A 23,449-nucleotide genomic window follows, 5' to 3' on the forward strand; every position below is an offset into this window, starting at 1 on the left:
ATTATAACAGAATATGCAAATACGAAACATGTACATACATACTATATATGAAAAGAAATTTATATGTATGGGTGTTGTGTGTGTTCGTGAAGAAACTGTGCATCATCTTGTTTGTTGTCCGACGAAAAAAAAAAATCAAAACCTACTTTCATATTTAAATTCGAATGACGACAAAATTTAAAGAGGGGAGAGAAGAAATAAATGAACGACATATTTTAATTAAGATCCGAAAAAAATCGGACCGAGGAATGGTGTTTGCACGGTTTCTATGGTTCCTTGTTCATGGTGATACTACCCAATTCTTTTTTTGTCTCTTTTCGTTTTATTTTTAATTTTATTTTTATTTTTTATTCTTTTCTTCTTTCTTTTTGTCTGTACGACGTTTAAGTTAACTCGTAGGGACAACAGTGTCTTTAGCCAGAGATTTTGTATTTTTTCTGAGCAAATGCGTGCAAGACTGAAGAAGAATGAATGCGCCAAGAAGAGTTTGCGAGAAAGATATATATGTCGAAAAGAATGTTGTATTGAAAAAAAAATATATGAAAAAATATGAAAAAAAAAGAATAATAATAATAATTATACAAAATTGGTGAATGTGTAATAATTTGACGAGTAAATGAAATTCGATGAAAATACGAACATGGTCTTAATTTGTAAACTGATAATCATGTTCTTGTAGTTCCTTACAAATTTCTAATAATGAATCCCAGTATACATACAATGAAGTAAGTATAATAAAATAAATAAGTTTTTTTGGTATTCTTCTTGTGAAGCAACAAAATCATCTAAAAAAAACCAAATGGCGTGTAATGGAGAAGTGAGGGAGAAAAAGAAATGTTAGACAGAGAATGTCAGTAACAAAATTGTAAGTTAATACCAGTCTATTGAATATAAAAATAGAAATCGATTTAAATACCAAGTGTGCCAAAAGTTCGGTCGTCAGTTGGATCAACGTTTTTTACCCCTAACGAAATTTTTCAAAAGTTGAATTTATTGTTGGACATTTTTCTTTTCTCTTTTTTCTCTCTCTCTTCTTGTTTTATCTATTTATTAATTTATATAGATAAATAGTACTTCCCAATTTAGAAAATTGAAAACTAGTAGAACATGCTAACACATATATCATTTTAATTAATTAGTTAATGTTTTCTTTTTCTATTATACAAAATTGTTTCTGATTTGATTGTTCGATTGGTCGTTTTTTGCTGCACTCATTGTTAGAGAAATATGAAAACGCCAACGACCTGCGAATAACAACATCCGGCACGTGCAAAAGTATCGTTCACTGCCAAATTCCTTAGAATTGTTTTATTATGGCCTCATCCACGTTCGGGAAAGTCCCAGTGAGCAATCGAGATCCACAAAGGAAAATTTTTTTATTACTCCCTACCCCGAAGGAATTATTGCATGTGTATATACATGCAAAAATATATATTACTCGTGTTAAAATGCTTCCGCCAAGTTTTTTGCTACGTTCGTTTCGTTTTACAGAAATACCCAAAGTTCGAAATAATCAGTAGCAAAGTTGTATATTGTATGTTTTACGACTTTCCAACAAATTTCATTCGTTGACTATTTAAAAAGAATTGTTTTTTACTCAATAACGAAAAGAAAGACATTTGCCTTATTATATATTCGATTTGTAGTCTTTAAAAAAATGTTTTTTTAATTTTTCCAAAAGATTTAAGTATATTTTTTATCATGTACGGAATTTTCAAGATGGCGGCTTTCATTCTGAATATTCGTATCTATTATATCCATACATTTCATTAAAACGTGAAAATTAGGCATATTAGTATATATGTTAAAATATATTGATTACTAATTTATTTCTAACAATAATAAATATAAAATCATTTATATAAATATGAAGTATAGAATTAATTAAAAATTAATCTTAAAATATTTTATACGATCACATATATCTGTGTCTGATAATTTAGAATATTTAGTGAATGCATTTAGTGATTAGAACATTTAGAAGAATAGTATAGATAAATGTAAGTATCTATTTTTAATTAAAAAAATGTTGCTATATTTATAATTACGCAAAAATAAATCTATAATCGTGAATGAACGATTAACACGCATATTTAATTCACAAAATCAATATAAATACAACGTTATTAGTCACTCAGAGATTTAATCTTATCAATCTCAATTTGATATCATTGAGAAGAATAATACTCTCCAAGAAAAATAAAAGATAATTTAATAAAATGAAAAAGAAATTGAAGTTATAAATATATCTGCAATAATTTAGGCAAATTACTTTCCAAAGCCGATTCGAATCGTCGTACCATTCGAAAGATTTGGCATGGCTAAGCAAAACGACAGACCTAAAAATAGTAAGCAGTGCTTAGACTGTTAGAAGTAAATGTTTTTGCGTCGCGACGCCCGTACTCAAACGTCGTGTCTTTTCTTCCTTTTTCTTCTTCTTCCTTTGGGGAATCCCGTAATTACCGATCAAACATGTCGAATATCGTTAAGTATATTCAACAACAACTGAAGTTTTCACAACTTCTTAGAAATAATAAGTTTTATCTTTTTGGTACGGTAATTTATTAAAATAAACGATGATCACACATATATATATATACCGGAATTGTGAATTAAATTGATTAAATACGAAAATAATCATCGTTCAAAAATGTAGAAATGTACTATCATCATCTTTTTTTGTAATCCAATAAATTAAATTATTCAAGGGATTGGTTTCTAGAAAAAAATATAATTTATATTTGTGTGTATATTACTTGATAAAATTTTAATAATAATATTAAAAAATTTTAATATTATATATATTAATATTTTGTTCAGTAACATTGTAGCAAAAAAAATTTATTTAAATATAATAATAATCTTGAAGAAATTTTACCTAATACAAATATACATAACATGTTCAGCAATCACAAATATTTAAAAAAGCAAAAATTGATTACCGTTTCTCATATTGAGAGCTAAACATAAGTATAAAAAATATTCACGAAGAAATAGCTTTCTGTTTTTTTAAAGTACATCTATAATACTTAATATGTTAATAAGTTAATGTAGGTCAAAGATACCAAAATTTGTTTCAGGTTTATAACTTGTTCTAAATGTTGTAAGTGTTTTTACAATTATTTCGTCCAATTAGTTATCTTTTGAGAATCTTTGTCCTACGTTAAAGTACAGAATTTTTCTATACGTAATATCGTAAAATCTTCATCCTATCAAAATCTTCATCTTGATCACATATATTATTCACATTGTGAGCCGTGTAAAACATATTATATTTAAAAGTGCACTTGTTTCTAAACTATACGAAATGATAAATATCGACTATAAAAAATAAGCAATATTGTTGTTGTCGTGTTCAGTTATATAAACATATTAATTGAAGATTATATCTTATTCAAAGTGACATCGTATAATTTTTATGCTGTCCAATAAGCATGATTTTTATAAATATTGAAGCATTTATTATAGTTTAAAATAATATTGCAATATTAGTTGTTTAAAAATGTAGATCAACTGATACGAGCATGCGTAAAATATGAAAAGCGTCCTAAATATTAAAAGGACCAATATTTAGCTTTGTGTAATTAATACTTCATAAAATATTTATTCTGGTATCATGCTGCCTGTATACTTCAAAGGTACTTTTTTGTGCGTTTTCATTTCAAAGTCATCGTGGTTTTCTTCAAAGCATGTCGTACAATAAACATCGCTGCATCCCCTGCATTTTACCAAGTTACTTGTTTGATCGCACATTACGCAGACGGGTTTTTCTTCGTCTTCGTCGTCGCTTGGTGTTCCAGTCTTAAAAAAAAAAACAAATTAATTAAAATAATTACAAGATAAATCAATTTCTTTAAAATTGTTTTCACGCATACCTCTACTTCCATTTCTTCGAGTTCATCCACTTCTTCATATTTTTTTTCGAGAGCTGCCTCAGCCAGTGCTTTTTCAATGATCTTCTTCGTTACAGCATGCTCGTCATCCTCGTCAAAATTATTACAACTGTGACCTGGAGTTGAGTTCTAAAATATCATACATATTATATAATTAAATATTCAATATTTAATATAAAAACAAATCATTTTTTTTTTATTATATATATTTTTTTCTTACAGATCTGGAATTATTAATATCTTGTAGTGCTCGCAGTCTTGCTTCTATTTCTTTATCAGGATTACTTTTAGAAGATAATTTAAGTCTTTCGAGATATTCTTTTATCAAGTCGTCAGTTTTTTCTTGATCTGTTCTACTGTCAACCTTCTGAATCTAAAAATAACTTTCTACGTCATATTTTTATTTCATAAGTATTAAAGAATATCTTTGAAGATTATTACTGCTGCTTACATTAATTTTTTTCTCTTCAGGTTCTTCATCTTTCAATATCGCCAATCTTCTTTTGATCTCTTCTACACTGGGCAATGGTACCTTATTGTCTTCTCCTTTCAATTTTCTTAATCGATCTACTATTTCTTGATCAGCAGGCTCCAAACCAGTTTTAAATTTATCCCAATGATTCGCATGAGTGTACATAACTATGGGAGGCTTAGATGGATTTTCCAACGAATCCAATCTGAAAAACAAATTCAAATGGTTTATTTTATTTCAACATTTTATCGGTTAGTAACTGATATTTACTTTCTTGCTATGTCAACTGGTGCTAAAGGACCATCAGAGGTATCTGAGGATGGAGATTCCATATTGTTGCTTAATTTATTTATAGATTTATTCTTGTTATAACAACGTCCACAAATCTTCTTTACTGCTTTATTTGGTACATTATGTTGATATTTCAGACACTTGCTACAATAGGAGAAACCACAAGTAGGGCAAGCATGCTAAAAAGTATTGTAATGATATGAAAGCTAAAAACGATTATCTACATTTTGTTAAATTTCATAAAAATATTGTTATAAAAATGAATATTTTATGCAAATGATAGAAAGAATATTAGTAAGTGAATTATAACATAACCTACAATGATATGTTAGACTTAAAAATTTTGTTGCTTACTTCTTTTTTAAAAAATGTAAACTTCGCTTCACACGTATTACACGACATTCTTTAATATGTCATCGTTTTATTTATACAACAATGCAAAAAAAACAATATAATGAGAATAATTTTCTTGAAGTAATTTCACTTTGTGAATGAAAATAGTTTGATATTGATTTAGCGATTACTACGCCACAAATGGTGAAAATACTGCAATTTTATCTTTAATGTAAGATCACATTCAAGTAATAGACAAATAGTACGATTGCCAGAAACATTAACAATCAAGATGACATTCGATTCATGACAGACAATTAATATTCTAATTTACCGACTGTCAACAATGCTAATTAATTTGACAGCATATATTTTTTAATTCTTTACTATTACATTTCTCATATATATTTTTTAATATATTAATTTATTAAATTAATTATTGTTTTTTAATTACGATACTTTATTAATTAATGCTACTTTTCGATTTTATCATATTATTTTTATGTATTAATATTATTGATAACAATGGATTTCTATATTACCAGCAGTAAATTTAAAGTTTCCATCAAATTATACCAGATGGCGTTACAAGTAGAAATAATTTTTTTTCATGCTTTCATTTCTCTATAATTCATTATTCCGAAGGGATATAAATCGTTTAAAATTTAAAAAGGGTAGAGAAAACTTTCTTTTAGTTTTCTGTAACTTATAATTGTATTTAATATAATGTCACGAGTCAAAGGAGATATAGCAATTAAAAACAATTATTATAGAAAAGCTAAGGGTATTTTAAATATTTAAATTATATACATGTTTATTAATTTATATATTTTTTTAGTTATTTTGTATGTTGTAAATCGTGAAATACTATTTTTTTTTCTAAAAATTTAAATAGTTATTTAGAACTGTTATTTATTTGCAGGTACAGGTCATACACTCGTAAAGTTAATGATCTTCGATTTATGGCTTATTTATAAGGTTAGACGAATTTGCCGACACAGTTTTGAAGTATCACGTACGATATTACAAATTATTTTTTTTGTAGCAATTAGTGCAGGTAAATAAACGAATTTTTTTATTTTCAATACAAATTATAACATAAATAAATATAATAATTTGTATTAATATATAAAATATTATATAAACATTTTATTTAAGGTGGTATAGTTAGGTAAAAGACCCTGTATAATATAAATTTTATTATAATAATTATTTAAACTACAAAAATACGATTTTTCAATATTTACCTTTCATTAATCTATACAGGAATATTATTTATATGTATATGCCTTAATGACAGCATTAATACGGCTACTTGTGAAAAATACAATACACAAAAAGAATCGAAGGAACATAATAATGGAATTCTTACTATTTCTGATCATTCTAAAGTCGATACGATATTATTAAAAGAAGAAATATCAAAGTTGAAAATGAAGACTTTTAATCTCGACATGATGATTCAAAAAATGGTCCATATAAATAATTTTAAGTAACGAATTACATGAACGAAGAAAACTTGATATTAAAAATTTAAGAAATATTCTTGTAGATTATTTTTATTATTTATTAATATTTTGTCTTTGTCACAGAATACAGTATTGAACAACGTTCAGATGTCTACGAAAAAAACACGTATATTCACTTTGTATTTTTAATTAATCAAATTGTTTAATATATACGTGTATATTTTTATTTAAAATCTATTTGATTAGATTTAGAAATGGCTGATTTTGTGTCGGAGTCAGTTGGTGGTTCAGTGATATCAACGCCAGATACAGAATCATATTTTGAATCGAAAAGTAATCAATTTCATATTTTCGGCATTCCAATATGGCGACCGGATTATTTCACGCCGCGAAAAGTAATACAGGTAAACTAACACGTAATAAGAATAATATATATAATTTAATTATCTTTTTTCAAAAAAATTTATAATATTCTGATATTTTATAGCCTTGGAGCCAAGCAGGAGAATGTTGGGCATTTCATGGTTCTCATGGGAAAATTGTATTAGAGTTGGCCGTTCTAGCTACCATCAGTCACGTGACTATGGAACACATACCAGTTAGTATGTCTTTAACAGGAAAAATAGATTCGGCGCCAAGAAAATTTATTGTCTTTGTAAGTTATTTTTGATTTATTTACTCTTCCTAGTATTTAAATACTTTATGCGTAGAAAAATTTGTAAAATATTTTTATTACATATTTTCATTACAAAAATTTTTTTTTTTTTTTTGTAATATTTTATTTTAAAATTATAATCCTTCTATACAGGGTTATTTCAAAGATCAATACATATTAATAGATACTTTTGAGTACAATATTCATGGAACATCAACGCAAACATTTCCCATCACCGTAAGTCTAATCATAAAGTAAACGCATATTTCATATACTGTTGATCGTAACTAATATTGAAAATTTATGTTCATAGAAACGTGAAATTTTAAATGTTCCTTTTAAAAGAGTCATATTAGAAATACTATCAAATTGGGGTAATCAAAAATACACGTGTATATATCGATTTAGGATACATGGTAAATCTTATGAATAAAATTATACTTAATCTAAATTTAGAAGAGAAGATTAGTAATAACTATAGTATATTATATTATTATTATTATCATTATTATTATTATTATAAGAAATGAATAAATTATATTTTTCTTTGGAACATAAGTAAATATTTTCTTTATCATTTTTAAGAAGATTTTTATACTAATTGAAAACTCAAATCATTTGTTGATACATGACCCTGCTTACGAGTAACGTCACACATGCTAATAAGCTCATTACATTATTCTAACAATTTTCAGGAGAAATCTTGTTAGTTACATAGAGCTATGAGACAAATAATGTCATATTCATATACAGGGTGTCGTAAATAATGTTGAAAAATAATAACAATAATGAAAACAAAAATGTTTAGAAAACACGTAAATAAAACTTTGATTTCGAAACACATGTCATTTTTTTTTGTTGAGAAATTATCATACGAAGATTGGAAATTTCCTAAAATTTGTTATATTTTTGTTCTTCGTGAAATAACACGAGAAACACGAATATACCTCGTGTTCCGAGTAAATAATAAAAATGTCGTAGTATTAACAGAGAAGAATAAGTATGACAATGATGATCATGATTTACGAACATCTGTGTGTATGTCATACAAATATTGATATTTATTTATATTATACATACATACATACATATTATATATGGTGTATATGAAGAATATTAAATTTGATTGATTTTTAGAATCGAAAGGTAAATGATGATTGTTAAAACAACGTGACAATATAAATTATAATATGTGTAATTATTATTTATATATGATAATATATATCATAATCCATAAAATTTTTTTTATTTGACTTTATTTTATCTAATACTAATCCTAAGATATCTTATTGTTAGTTTACTCTCTTTCCGTATCATGGTATTATATTGCAATAACTTAATTCATTTTATTGCAGTTTTGATATGCTATTAATTTTGTAAGATGTTGGAAGTTACTTCTAGATTTTATCATGGATAGTGGTATTATCTTATAAATACGCTTTTATTATTTTATTATCTTAATCTAGCCTTCTAGGTCGCATTAAAAAAAAAAACGAAGAAAAGAAAATGCTTCAAATGTACAATTGTGTATGTATGTGTGTGCACGCGTATATGTGTGTGCGAGGATAAAATATAACTTAATTATAACTTTGGGAGTATATAGAAATCGAAAAGAGAAAGTATACGTGATCGAAAAATAAGTATTAATAACTCAAAAAATGTTTACATAGATGGACGTAAAACATGTTGATGAAATGATTATTATCTTAATATATGGTATCAAAAAAAATGATATAATTGTTATCGATCAATTAATTATTTAACAGGGTATTTATCAATAAAATGTTATTTATTTATTTGCTCATGTCGATTTATAAAATATGTACACATCTTTATTTCAATTTTATTTATCAATTTTTTGAAACGATTAAGGAAAATTTCTTCGTCTTATATTTCGGTAAATGTTAATGTATAAAATATATAACGGTTAATATATAATGTATGAAATATATGAAAAATTGTATTATTAGATTTATTGATGAATTTTTACAATGTATTCTTTGTATTTTGCCGTTATCTACGAAAGAACGAGAGAGAAAGTAATATCTAAAAGTTTCCTCACACCTATATAACAACTTGTAAACTGGTTAAAACTTATAAAAGAGATTGGCTCGACACGATTCTGTTAGTAATCATTCAAATCTACGTTCTCGTGCACGATGTCCTTGTGTGCAAAGTATCGAAGTAAGAAGGACGAATTTAATTACTCTAAGGAATAGTGGTACCTAATTATTATCTCTTTCATAAAATTAGCATAAGATAGAGATAAAAGATAGAAAGGAAGAAATAATAGTTCGAATTTAACGTTTTCAATTCAAACCATTTTCGAACGTGCCAAACTACGGATTGCAATTCACAATCAGGCTTCGAATGTTTAACAAAAAAAGGAAAAAGAAACTTATTATTAATTTAAAAACAAAATGTGAATATCACAGTGAATTAATATTTGTGTGAATTGAAATTATAAAATTAATTGTTAAGTGTTCTCGATTTAGAAAAATGAAATACGAAAGATATTCGTAATAAATATTCATAGTTTGTCAAGATGGGAAAATTAGTGTCGGACGAAGTACACGTAAGTTTACAAGCGATATATCTATTTTACGTATTCAGTATTTTAAGTTTCTTTTTATTTTTTTATAAAGTTAGAATATTGGTTTTGTAGAATACAAGTGGTATTGTTAATGAAGGCTTTCGATTGGAAACTATCGAATCGGAGAATGGAAAAAGTAATGATTCTAATGGTCAGAAGATTAATAATTGTTTTGATGAACAAGATAAAAACACCATAGATATTAATGACACGGTAGACATATTTTTAGTACTTTTGTCGACAATAATTTATTTACAAAAATGATATTTTTTGTTATTTTTTTTTTTGTGTTATTTTTTAAAGTTATTGATTTTTTTTATACCTTTTTCATTTATCACAATATATTTTTTAGAGTGAAGTGAAGAGAGAAGCATGGGGTGGTAGATTAGATTTTTTAATGGCCTGCATAGCCACGTCGGTTGGTCTTGGAAATGTTTGGAGATTTCCATTTACAGCTTATGAAAACGGTGGTGGGGCATTTTTAATACCTTACATTATTGTTCTATTATTTATTGGTAAACCATTTTACTATTTGGAAGGATTGTTAGGTCAGTTTACGAACAAATCTTGTGCGAAGACATGGGAAATGACACCGGCCATGAGAGGTTCTTTAATTAATTATAAAAATGCATGTGATTTTTTTTAATTCCTTAAATCTCAATCCATAAAATATTTATTTTAAATAATAATAATAATAATAATAATAATAATATTAAATATCATAATTTTTAATTTCTAATATTAGATCATATATAATCAATGAAATATTGACTTTAATTAATAATAACCAATAAATTTCAAATAACACTTAATATCTTAATTTTTAGATTAGAATATAATCTCGATATAATTTTTAGGATTAGGATATGGACAAGCTTTTGCAGCATTCGCAGTTGTGTCGTATTATTCCAGCTTGATGGCCTTGACTATATATTACTTGGTAGTAAGTTTTCAATCGGAATTGCCGTGGTCGTTTTGCCGTGAAGAATGGCAAGGACAATGCATAGATTCCACTGTTAACAATACGTCAATCAACAATACTACTGTAATTCAAAGTTCAGCAGAATTATATTTTAGGTAAACTCGAAATTCTGATTAAATTCAAAATCTAATCTAATTTAATTTATTTCTAACGGTAAGTGTAAAACTTTTGTTTTATTTAATTTTTAGAAAAATCGTTTTGAAAGAATTCGATTCCATAGAAAATGGTATCGGTACACCGTCGTGGGAGCTTTCGATTTGTTTATTTGTCAGTTGGTTTTGTATATTCGTTGTACTTTGTCGTGGTGTTAAAAGTACAGGAAAAGCTGTATACTTTTTAGCAATATTCCCTTACATTATGATGATAATATTATTGGTAAGGTCAGTAACTCTGGAAGGTGCACTCGATGGAATATTATTTTTCGTAACACCCAAATGGGATATGTTATGGAACCCAAACGTTTGGTATTCAGCTATAACTCAGTGTTTCTTTTCATTGTCTGTTTGCTTTGGACCAATTTTGACTTATTCGTCGTATAATAATTTTGGCCATGGCATTAGCAGGTAAATAAATATCTCAACATAATTTTCATTATCTCAAAGATATTCCAATAATGACATCCAACATATACCTGAATTTTAATCGTAAAAGGGACGTGATGATAGTAACAACATTGGACACATTTACCAGCCTGATGGCTGGTTGTACAATATTTGGAATCCTTGGAAATTTAGCTCACGAAATGGGTGTTAATGACATATCGAAAGTAGTTAGAGGCGGGACTGGTCTGGCATTTATCTCATATCCAGAAGCTTTGGCTAGATTCAATGTGGTTCCGCAACTTTTCTCAGTCTTTTTTTTCATCATGATGTTTGTCCTTGGCACTGGAAGTGCTGTAGCTCTTAACGGTGCCATTGTTTGTATATTCTGCGATCATTTCCCAAAAGTAAGCCAATGGATCGTGGTTTTACTTATCAGTATCATTGGTTTTCTTATTGGTCTTATATACATCACTCCAGTACGTAAATTTAATTTTAAATATAAACAATATTTTTTTTCTCTTTTCTTTTCTTTACAAATAAATATAATTAAATATTAAAATAATGATTGAAATTTATTTAGGGTGGCCAATGGTTGTTAACTTTGGTCGATTACTATGGGGGAACATTTGTTGCTATTATCATCGGTGTTCTTGAAATGATTACGATATTTTGGATCTATGGTTTATCTAATTTTTTAAACGATATTGAATTTATGATAGGAACAAGGCCAAATTTTTACTGGCGGTTTTGTTGGTCAATCATCACTCCGCTATTAATGATCGTTGTAGTGATTTATACAATTGTATCTTATCAGCCACCGACGTACGATGGCATGCTTTTTCCAGATTATGCTTATGGTTTGTATAAATAGAATTATTGGCTAAAAATATATCGATAAGTCTTAATGATCTTATTAAAATAACATTATTTTAGGTATTGGATGGTTCCTTATTTTCATTGGTATCGGTTTAATAGTGGTATGGTTCATTTACATATTTACTAAAAATATGTCAACGTCAATTATCGAGGTAAGCGTGAGATAAATATTATTAATGAAAAATGTTTGTAACATTCTCGAATATTATTTCTAACATTACTTTTAGGCATTGAAAACATCATTAAGACCTTCGGAAGAAAATTGGGGACCAAACGATCCTGCTACGAGAGAAAAATGGCAGGATTTCATTACCGAAAAAAAATGTCAACCTCCGAGATCTCTAATCGAAATTTACTTTAAATAGTGTAGACTAGATTAGATTTAGATTTTAATATACGTTTGTATGTGAATATTAAAATTATCCGTTATACTAACTTTACTCATATTGAGTTTAAATCAGTTTGTACATATGTAAGTATGCATCTAGAATAAATTTTTCGCTTGAGAAATGAACATAATTGGAAATGTAAATAATAATGAGAAGATGATTATCCAGTTAAATTGTCAGAATATTCAAGAAAATGAATGTACATGCGATTTATTTTCAATGGTTATTACATAAGTACCATTATTTAGTTCTAACATATTAATCAATAAATTTTACTATTTGTAATAATTATTCAAGACATTATTTTTTTACGAAGTGTTCGTAAATTAAATGGAAATCTTTTTTTCTTGTTTATAATTATTTCATCATTTATTTGTTCTAACATATATTGTAAATAAATTTTTAAAAATATTCTCCGAAAAACTTTCGAACATATTTTTTTCTTTATTTTATCTCTTCTCGATTTGAGTTATTATTATTATCATTTATGAATTGTTGTTATCATTTATTCAGCAAATATTAATCATTAGGAACAATACGTTTGTATTATCTCAAGCATAAAATAATTTCATTGAGGTTGAAGTCATTAAGAAATACACAATTTTTACTTATCTTTACGACGGAATTTACGAAGCATGAAAAGAATTCCGATAAGAATTATTTTTTATTATTCTTCATAATCATCGTCCCCTCATCTCCTTCGTTATTATCGTTTATACATAAAGAGTTTATCTTATTGGATCGTATTGAAATAGAACATAATCAGGATTATTGAATTCTATGCGTACATTAGACTCGACTTTCAAAGTATGAATCACTTGATACGATCATTTGATCGTGTTACGTGGTTTTAAAAAACAAATATATACATCAATAATAAAAAGATAAGAAATATAGGTCGAGTAATCTATAATAATTATTTTGATTAATAATTAATTATTTAACACAACAAAATTATTTCTATTTTTCAAATTGTATAATCAAAAAAAAAATCGGAATTATTTATCGAAGTCATTTGAAATATAATAAAAATTTGCAAAATAGGCTTAATAACTAACTAATATTTTTTTTTTTCTGGGGTGATAAAGATTATTTATTTAAAATAAAATATGTAGAATGAAAAATATTATTTTTCCCATTAGAATTTTAAATCGTTAAATTTATGATTACGAAAAATCGTAACTAAATAAATTGAATTTTTAGTTCAATGTGAAAAGAATCGGATATCATTCAGGTACATATATATGTGGTATATATATCCAGGTGTATATATGCAGTGTAATCATCATTAGTATGAATCTAACAATATATATTGATAAATACAGACAGTGAATGTGGTACTTGTTAAATGTAAACGAATATACGAAGTGAAAGAGATTTATTATGCAGTCTCTCAAGTTCCGCCAACTTGTTAAGACGTGTTTATATTTTATTGAAAAACGAAAGAAGTCAAATATAACGCGTAAGTGTTAGTGCATTGTATGTGTGTGAGTGAGTGTCCGCGTTTTCAAAATCGCGTGCTGGTTCGTATGCCAAGAAAAAATATGCGCCATTCCAAATCGAAGGTTCGTCGGACTATGTGCCAGATAATTAATTATGTTTGAAACTTTCACTTATTGTTAAAGTTAGAGAAAGTATTAATAAAATAAATCTAATTAATTTGTTCATTTCATACTTTAAGTAAATTGTAAGTTGTCCCCGCCCTGCGAACAAATTATTTGTTCAACAAAATTTATTTTGATTACGAGCATTTAAATGGGAGACAAACATATTTGATAGAAAATTGTTTTTTGTTTTTTTTTTCTTTTTTTATTTTGCATTTATTGAATTTTTTTTTCTAGTATGGAAAGTATTTATTTTGTTTTTATTTTATACTTTATGTTATTTGACAATATATATATATATATATATATTTCTTTTTTTATTTTTATTTAAAAGTATTTTACTAATTTAATTTTATTTTTTTATGTTCTTTAAAAACTTAAAAATAAGAGTCATGTATTTTTATAAGACTCTAATATAAGTATGACTAACATGATACAATTGTTAATCCGCGTAAAGTCTTCGAAACGGTGCTTGTATTATCTCAAAACATTATTCGTACTAAAGAAAATTCAATAATGATAAATTCCACGAATGAGATTGTTTTAAGACCGTACGATCATAAATTCTACTAATAATTGTTCTTATTCATGCTTATATTTTTTATTGAAAGTAAACAATGTAATCATTTAGAAACAAAGAGAAAAAAAAATGTAGTTAATTATGTTATAGTCTACACTTGCGTAATTTTAACAATGAAATTAGCATTAAGAGGATTTAACTGGATAATTCTTGTTCAAAAGGCTGATAAGAATTGTTAATAAATGATTTTTCTAATTTTCATATATTATTTGAATCATATATTATTGAGAAAACAGAAATTAAATAAATAAATAAGATAATTAATTTCTTATAGGATAATGACATCGATAACGAAGGGACACCCGGTATATACACTTTATCTGTTATATCAGACAGTAGAAATAATCTCAATATTGGGGTAAGTTCAAAGAAACAATTATTAACTAATTAAAATTTACTTATGTTAAACCTTTTACTTAATTTATTTTGTAAGTTTGATTTATTGTCGTAGAATTCAACGACCGTATTGGTGTCAGATCAAACGGAGAAAGAAAGAGCAAAGTGGGGAAGTGAATTAGAATTTTTAATGTCATGCGTAGCTTTTTCCGTTGGCCTTGGTAATGTTTGGAGGTTTCCATATACGGCATACGAAAATGGAGGCGGGGCTTTCCTGATACCTTATATAATAGTTTTATTTATAATAGGAAAGCCCATATATTACATGGAAATGATTTTGGGACAATTTAGTAGCCGTTCTTGTATCGATATATGGTCAATATCACCGGCATTCAAAGGTCATGAAAGATTTATTAAATCAAATAATATTCTTTTCTTTTTACCTTCCCTTTTTTAGGGATTTGTGTCACTTCTATACGAACACTTTCTCAAACCTATTTGATATTATCTTTGTACCGTGTTTCTTTTGAGTCAACATTACAAAGTTTTTGTTTTTAAACTAATCGAATAATTCATTGGATTTATGATTTATTTATTTTTTAAAATGTATTTTATTATATTATATATATCGTAGGTATCGGTTATGGTGTTACAATGGCAGTATTTGCAGTAGTCACTTATTATTCAGCTCTTATGGCATTGATAGTGTATTACATGATAGCAAGTTTTCAATCTGTACTTCCATGGTCATATTGTTGGGATGATTGGGGTGATATTTGTTTCAATAGTACCTTGACGTCGAATCATACCAACAACGGGAATAAAAGCAGCTCGGCTGAATTATATTTTAGGTTGTCATTTATATTTGATTTCATTTATAATAGAATATATGTATTATAATTATGTATAATACCAACAAAATAACAAAATTAATGCACGAATATTAACAATATATTTTATTTATTTATTCAGGAAAGTAGTTCTTAATGAAACCAACATCGACAATGGATTAGGGTTGCCATCTTGGAAATTAGTATTATCTTTGTTAGCAAGCTGGGCATTCGTTTATGGTGTGATTTCGAAAGGTGTTAAAAGTACTGGGAAGTTCTCTTACTTTTTAGCTTTATTCCCATATATTATTATGATCTGTCTGTTAATAAGAGGCGTAACCTTAAACGGTGCCATCAATGGGATAATATTTTTATTCAAACCGACATGGAATAAAATCTTTGATCCATCGGTCTGGTATGCGGCTGTTACGCAATCATTTTTTTCTCTTGGCGTTTGTTTCGGTGCCGTAACCATGTATTCATCTTATAATAACTTCGATCATAACGTATCAAGGTAGGTTAAATTACTATAATCATTTTTGACTCATACCTGAAACTATTTGCGATCTGTATCTCTCTAACGTTACATAAACTAACGTGCATCGAATGAAACACTATGAAGATTAAATAAATATTCTGATATATAAATCACTATATAATATATCAAATTTCTTCCTCAGCTTTTGTAAGAGTTATTTTAATATTGCGTCAGGTTTAAAAGAATAGTTAATTAGTAGTTAACTCGAAACATCCTTAAAACATACATTGCTTAATCTTAGTTGACATTTTATAGAATGCCCCGGGAAATTTATACAAAATCCGGATTTTGAACATTGACCATAACATATACATATGATTGTATAAGTATTTGAGATTGGTAAGAGATTTTATTAACAGATAATATAGATATAAATATATCTATAAATCTATCAATAAATATGTATATGTACGAGTATATCTTTACTCTATCGTTCAAATTTAATATAGAATAAAAAAAATGTAGTATAATAGTTACTGTAATACTTGTTTTTAATTACATCATCAAAAATTGATTTATCGTGTAGATCATTCAATGCACGATAACATTGATGATTAAATACACAGTTTGTGTAATATATCTATTATATATTTGATTTACAGAGATTGTTTGATAGTAACAACAATGGACCTTTGCACCAGTTTAATTGCTGGTGCTACAATATTTGGTATACTAGGAAACCTAGCTTATGAAATTGGTACCGATGACATCAGTAGTGTTGTAAGAGCTGGAACCGGTCTAGCATTTATTTCATATCCTGAAGCATTAGCAAAGTTCACGGCCGCTCAACAACTTTTCTCAGTCTTATTTTTTCTAATGCTCTTTGTATTAGGAATAGGCACTACTGTTGCATTCAGTGGTGTTATCATCAGTATCATTAAGGATCAATTTCCTCGTATCAGTCAATGGAAGATATCTGCTTGCTTTTGTTTCATTGGTTTCCTTATCGGTATTGTTTATTGTACTCCAGTAAGTGTCTGTTTGTTGTTATGTGTTTATATGTTAAAAACAATATATTTTGTTTAATACACGATATTAAGCAGGGATTAATAGTTTTCCTAAATGATAAAGCAATTATTTTTTCTTTAAGACTTCTTAAATTATTTGTTTTCTTTTTTTTTTCTTTTTTTCAAATTATAAGACTACGAAAAAATATATAAAAATATATAATTTTTGGGACCACTTAGGAATTATTTTTGGTCAACACTTTATATCTGTAATATTAAATTTCTGTGTTTTTCTTTTTTTTCTTTACAGGGTGGACAATATATTCTCAACTTGGTTGATTATTTTTGTGGAACATTCATTTTAGTAATACTTGCGTCATTCGAAGTTATTGCGATATCGTGGATATATGGTATATAATTAAGTAGTATAGTAACGGATATAAGTTCATACATATTTTTTGTCACTTTCTTTTTCTCCTTTTACCTCATATAAAAAAACAATTTTTCATAGGCATAGATAATTTTATCGACGACGTTGAATTTATGTCCGGTAGAAGGCCGTCGTTTTATTGGAGATTTTGTTGGGGTGTTTTGACCCCAATATCATTGTTCGTCATTCTAATTTATTTTCTATGCAGTTATGCGCCATTGACTTATAACGACGAGCATTATCCTGATTCCGCATACGGTAAGTTTTATATTTTTTTTTTATTTTAATTATTTATGATATTATTAAAAATTATATATAATATTTATTTTTAGAATATTTATATAATTTCTTATTTTTTAATTTTTAGCTGCTGGTTGGATACTTTTGATTATCGGTGCTGCACAACTTCCCATATGGATAATTATTTCTATTTTAAACAATAAAAATGCACCATTGTCTATCGTAAGTATTTCTTTTTTTTTTGTTGTAATTTGTATTGTATATTTCCAGCTCGTATAATTATAATAATCTTATATAGGCATTTATGGCGAAGGAAGATTGGGGTCCAAAGGATAAGAAATGTTTTAAAAAATGGAAAGATTTTAAAGAATCCAGAAGAATACAAAATAATTCTATCAATGAACGTACGAAATTAATTCAATTTTTGTTTGGTAGGCAATAAAGTAAAAACATTTGTTATTTATAAGTAATAAGTTAGGTTTACTTAGAACAAAGATATAAATGTTATTATTTGTCACAGAACAATCTCGTTTCCTGTTATCGTTCATTAGGAAAGTGATTTATACATAAATTGTTTATTATTTTAATTTAATTAAAATCGTTGTAATTTGTTGTTGCAAATTAATTGACGACTCACTTATTTTATATAAATAATTTTGAAATAGATGAAGTATTAATATATAAATTATTATCATCCTCGAGTTATACGCAATTATTTATAAATGTTTAAGTGTTTATTTTTTGTTTGTTTAATTATTTTATCAATGAACAAATAGTTCTTAGTCGATCACGAGCTTCGAATTTAAAGCATTTCAGTCTCCGTATTTTTAATTTAAAAGAATGTCGTGGATCAATTTCTTGTCTTTTTCTTTTTTCTTTCTAAATATTGTCTATTTTGGTTGCAAACCAAAAACAATTCGAATCGTTTGCGACCATCTTGACCGTTGTCTCATATTTCTAATCTTCATTTTGTCTTCTTTGAATATTAACCATTCCTTACGATATTTCATTTCTTTCGGTCCCCACTGAGACGTTGGTTGAAAAGCTTTTCTAATCATCTGTACAAAGAAAAAAACACAATATAGTTTAATTAAATATTAAATTTATATGTCGAATCGATTTTATGTTTAAACAAAAATAATTCTATTATGTAATAATATTACTTTGAAAAAAAATAGCATAATTATCTATTATAATATTGTATAATAGTACACTACAATAAATGTAATTTATTTTTATACTTAAAAATATCTTCATTTTTTTCATTAAATTATACTCAATTAAACATTTTTGATATGACGTACAAGTTAAGATTGTGATGATAAGATGATACATATATATATATATGAATATGTTGTGATTTAAAAATCGTTGATAGATAATCAAATTAATCTTATCACATCTTAATTAAATTTCATTTAATTTGTATTATTTATCATTTCTCAGGAAATTTGATTACCTATCAAGATTTTGTTCATAAAAATAGATTAATAATAGCATACTTCTTTTAATGGTAAGTGTCTATTTTTGAGTATAGCCAACAGCATCCAAACTGGTATTTGTAATATACCCATACAAAGTATTATTACACCAACAGCATGAGCACCAATTGGAAATGTTTTGCCAGCGTAAACCAAAGGTGACATATTTACGACAGTGTATAAGAAAATGACGATCAGTATAACGGGTGTTACTACGAACCAACAAACTCTCCAAAACATAGTTGCTTTCATATCCAACATGAATTCTATATCATCGATGAAGTTTTCGAATCCTGTATTATTTTTTAAAACGATAATTCGTTGATCTTTTATTTTTGTTAATGTTATATAAAATATTAATTTGTTAATTAAATAAAAAGAATTAAATTCTTAGACCTACCATATACATGAATGATACCAATCATTTCAAAAGAAGCTAAAATGAACACAACGAAAGAAGTACCGTAATAATCTGCTAAAACAAGAACCCATTGTCCGCCCTAAATAAATAAATAAAAAAAATTATTAACAAAAAAATATATTAATCTGATAGATAAGATGATTAAGAAAATAAATTACTCTTACCGGTGTGACGTATACAATTCCAATTAAAAAGCCAAGGCAACACAATGGTACAACTATTTGCCAAGGTTTCAATTTAGGAAATCGTTCATACAAGATAACAAAAAGACTCGATGTCATACCAACGCAACTACCAATTCCAAGAACAAACATCATCACGAAGAAGAGAACGGAAAATAACTGCAACGATGATATCGAATATTGGATGGTTTTTTTTTTATCTCTACTTTTAGAAAGCAGAAGAATTAGATAAATTGAATCTTTTAGTTTCACACGTTACTTAAAAAATTTACCTGAGGTAAAACTTCGAATTTAGCGATTGCATCAGGATAAGAAATGAATGCCAGACCAGTGCCATCTTTTACTACTGAACCCACATCCTTAATATCCATTTCGTAAGCAAGGTTACCGAGGATTCCAAATATTGCACAGCCTGCGATCATGCTGGTAAACGTGTCCAATGTTGTGATGATCATTGCATCTCTGTTCTTACAAAAAAAAATAAGAAACAATTGGTACGAAAATGATTTAATTAATTACTATAATAACAAATTTTTATTACTTTGTGGATTAAATCAGTAATTCATTCGTTATATAATTTTTCTTCGTTGTTTTTTTTCAATAAATTTTAGTCGAGTTAGTCGATAATTATTGTTCGGTAAAATTCTAATTTTTTTGATCTAAATTAATGCAAATCAATAAAAACAAACAAAAACAAAAATAATACGAATTTACGACGAACCTGTAAATGTTATGTTTGAACCCATTTTGAGCGGAATACGTGACAATTGCACCAAAGCAAACAGATAAAGAGAAAAAACATTGGGTCACTGCGGCATACCAAACTTCTGGTTTCAACAACATTTCCCACTGTGGTTCAACAAAAAAAAGTATACCCTCGGCAGCACCATCCAATGTTACTGAACGTACCAACAAGGCTATTAAAACTATATATGGAAAGATTGCTAGAAAATATGATGCCCTTCCTGTACTTTTAACACCTTGGAAAAGGATTACGCAAACGAAAAACCAACATCCAAACAGGCAAAGCGTTAATTTCCAATCCGGTAATCCAATTCCATCGTCGATGTTATCTTTCTCGTGTAACACTGATTTTCTAGAATAGAAAATAATTTGTTTGTTTGTGACGAAACATTTGTTTCGACTGTCATGTTAAAATAATTGTTTAAGGTATATTATTTAATTGAAAAAATACTCACAAAAAGTATAGTTCAGCGGAGCTTCGATAAACGGAATTACTCATACTACGATCGAGTTTATAAAATGTATCATTTATTTTAAAAAAGGAAGTATCATTGATCATCATTCTATTTTCTTTCTTGCTAGACGAATCGATACAAAAGTCTTTCCATTCTTCGAGACACTTTGACCAAGGTAACTCCGCGGAAAAAGATGAGATCAAATAAAAAAGAGTTAAGGCCATCAACGAACTATAATAAGTTGCTAAAATGATCGTCGAAGAGAATTGAGCCCAGCCGACACCTGAAATATAAGATATAGTATTAATAATTTGTATTCATTATTGTTACGTTTAAATGTGTGAATTATTATTTTCATATTATATGATTGAAAAAAAAATTATTCGTATATTTATAAATACCAACAAAAGCAGGTGAAACATTCCAAACGCGTATCGACGAACGTCCAGAAAATTGTCCCATTATCATTTCCATAAAATAAAATGGTTTCCCAACGAGAAAGAGCAATATTATGTATGGTATTAAAAATGCGCCACCACCATTTTTATAAGCCGTGAATGGGAATCTCCAAATATTACCAAAACCGATAGACATGGCAATGCAAGACATTAAAAATTCGATACTATTATTCCAAGATCCTTGACTTTCCTTTTCCTCTGCTTTTTCTAAATCCTTTAACTCGGAAACACGTGATTCGTTGTGATCATTATTAGATAATTCAATATTTCTTTCATTGGTAGTTTCAAACACTGGGTTATCATAACTCGTTTGACTTCCATTTTTCTGCAACATGATTATAATGATATCTTATTACAATGTAATTAATTATAATTTATTTCTAAATAATTGACACGCTTATTTTCAAACATCCCAATACAATTACTGTTCAGGTTTTAAACTGATAGGTATATTTTTTCAAACACTACAACACAATTATTTATCATTTAATTTCTAAATTAATAAAAATGTTTTTTTTTTGTAAAACACTGTAATACGATTATTATTCATTTTTTTCACTAAAGTCAAACAATTTGTGAAGACTATAATAACGTGAATGAGTGACCCGTCCGAAGAAACAAAAAACAAGAACCGTTTGCTGTTGATTCCAGAGAAACAGTAAAAAGACACGAACCATTTTGGTACTATTGAATAAGTGTGAGAAAATGTTCGTTGAGAAATAACTCGGAACTCATAAAAGAGAGAGAGAGAGAGAGAGAGAGAGAGAGAGAGAGTGAGTAAAAAGGCAAGAATTATTTATAATTTATTGTTTAAATGATAAACATTTAATTATATATACGTTGCAATAAAATTATATGTAACTTAATGATCGAAATGATCGAAACGATCGAAATGTTTAATAACTCATATAAAACTATAAAAAAATAAGACCTATCCTCTCTGCTCTTTTCTAATTGTATTGTCTTAGAGTGTCAACCTAACACACTTATTGCACGTGTAACACATTTACTAGTTATCAAGAATGTCATTTGAGGCAATTAAAACCATCGTTTAAAACTATTTATAGAAGATCGTAAAATTTATCACTAGATAAATTTCGTTAATCATTAAGTACATTTAAGTATATTGTATTTATGTGCATTTCAAAGTACTGTACCTTTTTAATTTTTAAACCCTTTTTTAAACCCTAAATTTTTTTTTGTTTTTTTCTTTTTTTAATTTTATTTATCAAGAAAAAAACAATTCGTTCTTATGTACAATTTATTATCACAACCAACTAGTAACTATCACGACTTACCGTTTCTTTTGACATTACACAAATCAAATAAAAAAAACTTGAAAACAAAAGGTATTAGGATTTATCGAATATTTAAACGAACATTCATACAACGCAGATACTCGAATAAGAAACTCTTGAAACTCAATTTTTGACGAAGTAACGATTTCTTTTATATAATCTACAAAATACCCCCACACACACAACTTTAACCACGATAAGGATAATAAATGTCTATCAGGAAAAACGAAGAAAAAAAAATATTAAATTGATTCTTTAGTCACGGAGATTATTAAGTATATAAGATATAGATAACTATTATATGTGTGTATGAAGTAATCGATATCTAAAATCGATGTCACTTTCTTCCGCTTGATAAAACTTGCAAAAGGCTATATACTTGATTGTGAACACTTTAAAGTATACTTTTT

At 27.1% G+C, this 23,449-nt stretch overlaps 5 protein-coding genes across 7 annotated transcripts; 3 read left to right on the plus strand and 2 right to left on the minus strand.

Moving 5' to 3' along the window:
* Positions 1-3,220: 3,220 nt before the first annotated feature.
* LOC122523413 (abscission/NoCut checkpoint regulator) lies at positions 3,221-5,307 on the minus strand. 2 transcript variants are annotated; one of them, XM_043645134.1, is made up of 6 exons: positions 5,011-5,307; positions 4,636-4,835; positions 4,345-4,570; positions 4,114-4,266; positions 3,876-4,022; positions 3,221-3,801 (listed from the first exon to the last, which is right to left on the minus strand). In XM_043645134.1, the coding sequence occupies exons 1-6, from the start codon at positions 5,056-5,058 to the stop codon at positions 3,604-3,606; spliced, it is 972 nt and encodes a 323-aa protein (XP_043501069.1). In that variant the 5' UTR covers positions 5,059-5,307; the 3' UTR covers positions 3,221-3,603. The 2 variants fall into 2 exon arrangements, with proteins under 2 accessions (XP_043501069.1, XP_043501070.1); XM_043645135.1 differs by having other exon boundaries at positions 4,636-4,800; positions 5,011-5,305.
* A 909-nt stretch (positions 5,308-6,216) lies between these two features.
* LOC122523379 (SUN domain-containing protein 1-like) lies at positions 6,217-7,568 on the plus strand. Of its 2 annotated transcripts, XM_043645079.1 has the most exons (5): positions 6,217-6,461; positions 6,582-6,862; positions 6,946-7,113; positions 7,267-7,350; positions 7,427-7,568. In XM_043645079.1, the coding sequence occupies exons 2-5, from the start codon at positions 6,713-6,715 to the stop codon at positions 7,544-7,546; spliced, it is 522 nt and encodes a 173-aa protein (XP_043501014.1). In that variant the 5' UTR covers positions 6,217-6,461; positions 6,582-6,712; the 3' UTR covers positions 7,547-7,568. The 2 variants fall into 2 exon arrangements, with proteins under 2 accessions (XP_043501014.1, XP_043501013.1); XM_043645078.1 differs by having other exon boundaries at positions 6,217-6,862.
* A 2,046-nt stretch (positions 7,569-9,614) lies between these two features.
* Positions 9,615-12,761, plus strand: LOC122523070 (sodium-dependent nutrient amino acid transporter 1-like). Its single transcript, XM_043644612.1, has 9 exons — positions 9,615-9,688; positions 9,779-9,919; positions 10,059-10,311; positions 10,564-10,783; positions 10,877-11,251; positions 11,340-11,706; positions 11,811-12,087; positions 12,164-12,258; positions 12,334-12,761. The coding sequence occupies exons 1-9, from the start codon at positions 9,659-9,661 to the stop codon at positions 12,469-12,471; spliced, it is 1,896 nt and encodes a 631-aa protein (XP_043500547.1). The 5' UTR covers positions 9,615-9,658; the 3' UTR covers positions 12,472-12,761.
* Positions 12,762-13,862: 1,101 nt separating this feature from the next.
* LOC122522952 (sodium-dependent nutrient amino acid transporter 1-like) lies at positions 13,863-18,619 on the plus strand. The gene is made up of 10 exons (XM_043644406.1): positions 13,863-14,060; positions 14,954-15,037; positions 15,131-15,413; positions 15,650-15,866; positions 15,988-16,359; positions 16,986-17,352; positions 17,641-17,740; positions 17,842-18,018; positions 18,128-18,222; positions 18,299-18,619. Exons 1-10 carry the CDS (start codon positions 13,977-13,979, stop codon positions 18,440-18,442), a joined length of 1,923 nt encoding a protein of 640 aa, XP_043500341.1. The 5' UTR covers positions 13,863-13,976; the 3' UTR covers positions 18,443-18,619.
* A 127-nt stretch (positions 18,620-18,746) lies between these two features.
* LOC122523328 (sodium-dependent nutrient amino acid transporter 1-like) lies at positions 18,747-22,075 on the minus strand. Its single transcript, XM_043645003.1, has 8 exons — positions 21,685-22,075; positions 21,284-21,566; positions 20,806-21,180; positions 20,357-20,546; positions 20,067-20,243; positions 19,882-19,981; positions 19,503-19,774; positions 18,747-19,058 (listed from the first exon to the last, which is right to left on the minus strand). The coding sequence occupies exons 1-8, from the start codon at positions 22,073-22,075 to the stop codon at positions 18,891-18,893; spliced, it is 1,956 nt and encodes a 651-aa protein (XP_043500938.1). The 3' UTR covers positions 18,747-18,890.
* Between the last annotated feature and the right edge of the window lie 1,374 nt (positions 22,076-23,449).

The sequence above is a fragment of the Polistes fuscatus genome, unplaced genomic scaffold (genome assembly GCF_010416935.1).
Source record: "Polistes fuscatus isolate 324 unplaced genomic scaffold, CU_Pfus_HIC Scaffold6, whole genome shotgun sequence".
Classification (NCBI taxonomy): Eukaryota; Metazoa; Arthropoda; class Insecta; order Hymenoptera; family Vespidae; genus Polistes; species Polistes fuscatus.

Bases quoted from the DNA above. Each gene is read 5' to 3' on its own strand.
- LOC122523413 (XM_043645134.1), bottom strand. From the start codon at position 5,058: ATGTCGTGTAATACGTGTGAAGCGAAGTTTACATTTTTTAAAAAAGAA. The intron at 4,836-5,010 runs GTAAGCAACAAA...AATACTTTTTAG, and splicing joins TTACATTTTTTAAAAAAGAA to CATGCTTGCCCTACTTGTGG. The intron at 3,802-3,875 runs GTATGCGTGAAA...TTTTTTTTTAAG, and splicing joins TCGAAGAAATGGAAGTAGAG to ACTGGAACACCAAGCGACGA.
- LOC122523379 (XM_043645078.1), top strand. From the start codon at position 6,713: ATGGCTGATTTTGTGTCGGAGTCAGTTGGTGGTTCAGTGATATCAACG. The intron at 6,863-6,945 runs GTAAACTAACAC...GATATTTTATAG, and splicing joins CGCCGCGAAAAGTAATACAG to CCTTGGAGCCAAGCAGGAGA. The intron at 7,351-7,426 runs GTAAGTCTAATC...TTATGTTCATAG, and splicing joins CGCAAACATTTCCCATCACC to AAACGTGAAATTTTAAATGT.
- LOC122523070 (XM_043644612.1), top strand. From the start codon at position 9,659: ATGGGAAAATTAGTGTCGGACGAAGTACAC. The intron at 9,920-10,058 runs GTAGACATATTT...TATATTTTTTAG, and splicing joins CCATAGATATTAATGACACG to AGTGAAGTGAAGAGAGAAGC. The intron at 11,707-11,810 runs GTACGTAAATTT...AAATTTATTTAG, and splicing joins GTCTTATATACATCACTCCA to GGTGGCCAATGGTTGTTAAC.
- LOC122522952 (XM_043644406.1), top strand. From the start codon at position 13,977: ATGTGTGTGAGTGAGTGTCCGCGTTTTCAAAATCGCGTGCTGGTTCGT. The intron at 17,741-17,841 runs GTATATAATTAA...AATTTTTCATAG, and splicing joins TGCGATATCGTGGATATATG to GCATAGATAATTTTATCGAC. The intron at 18,223-18,298 runs GTAAGTATTTCT...AATCTTATATAG, and splicing joins AAAATGCACCATTGTCTATC to GCATTTATGGCGAAGGAAGA.
- LOC122523328 (XM_043645003.1), bottom strand. From the start codon at position 22,075: ATGTTGCAGAAAAATGGAAGTCAAACGAGTTATGATAACCCAGTGTTT. The intron at 21,567-21,684 runs GTATTTATAAAT...CTTATATTTCAG, and splicing joins TGTTTCACCTGCTTTTGTTG to GTGTCGGCTGGGCTCAATTC. The intron at 20,244-20,356 runs GTAAATTTTTTA...TCATCGTTGCAG, and splicing joins AATTCGAAGTTTTACCTCAG to TTATTTTCCGTTCTCTTCTT.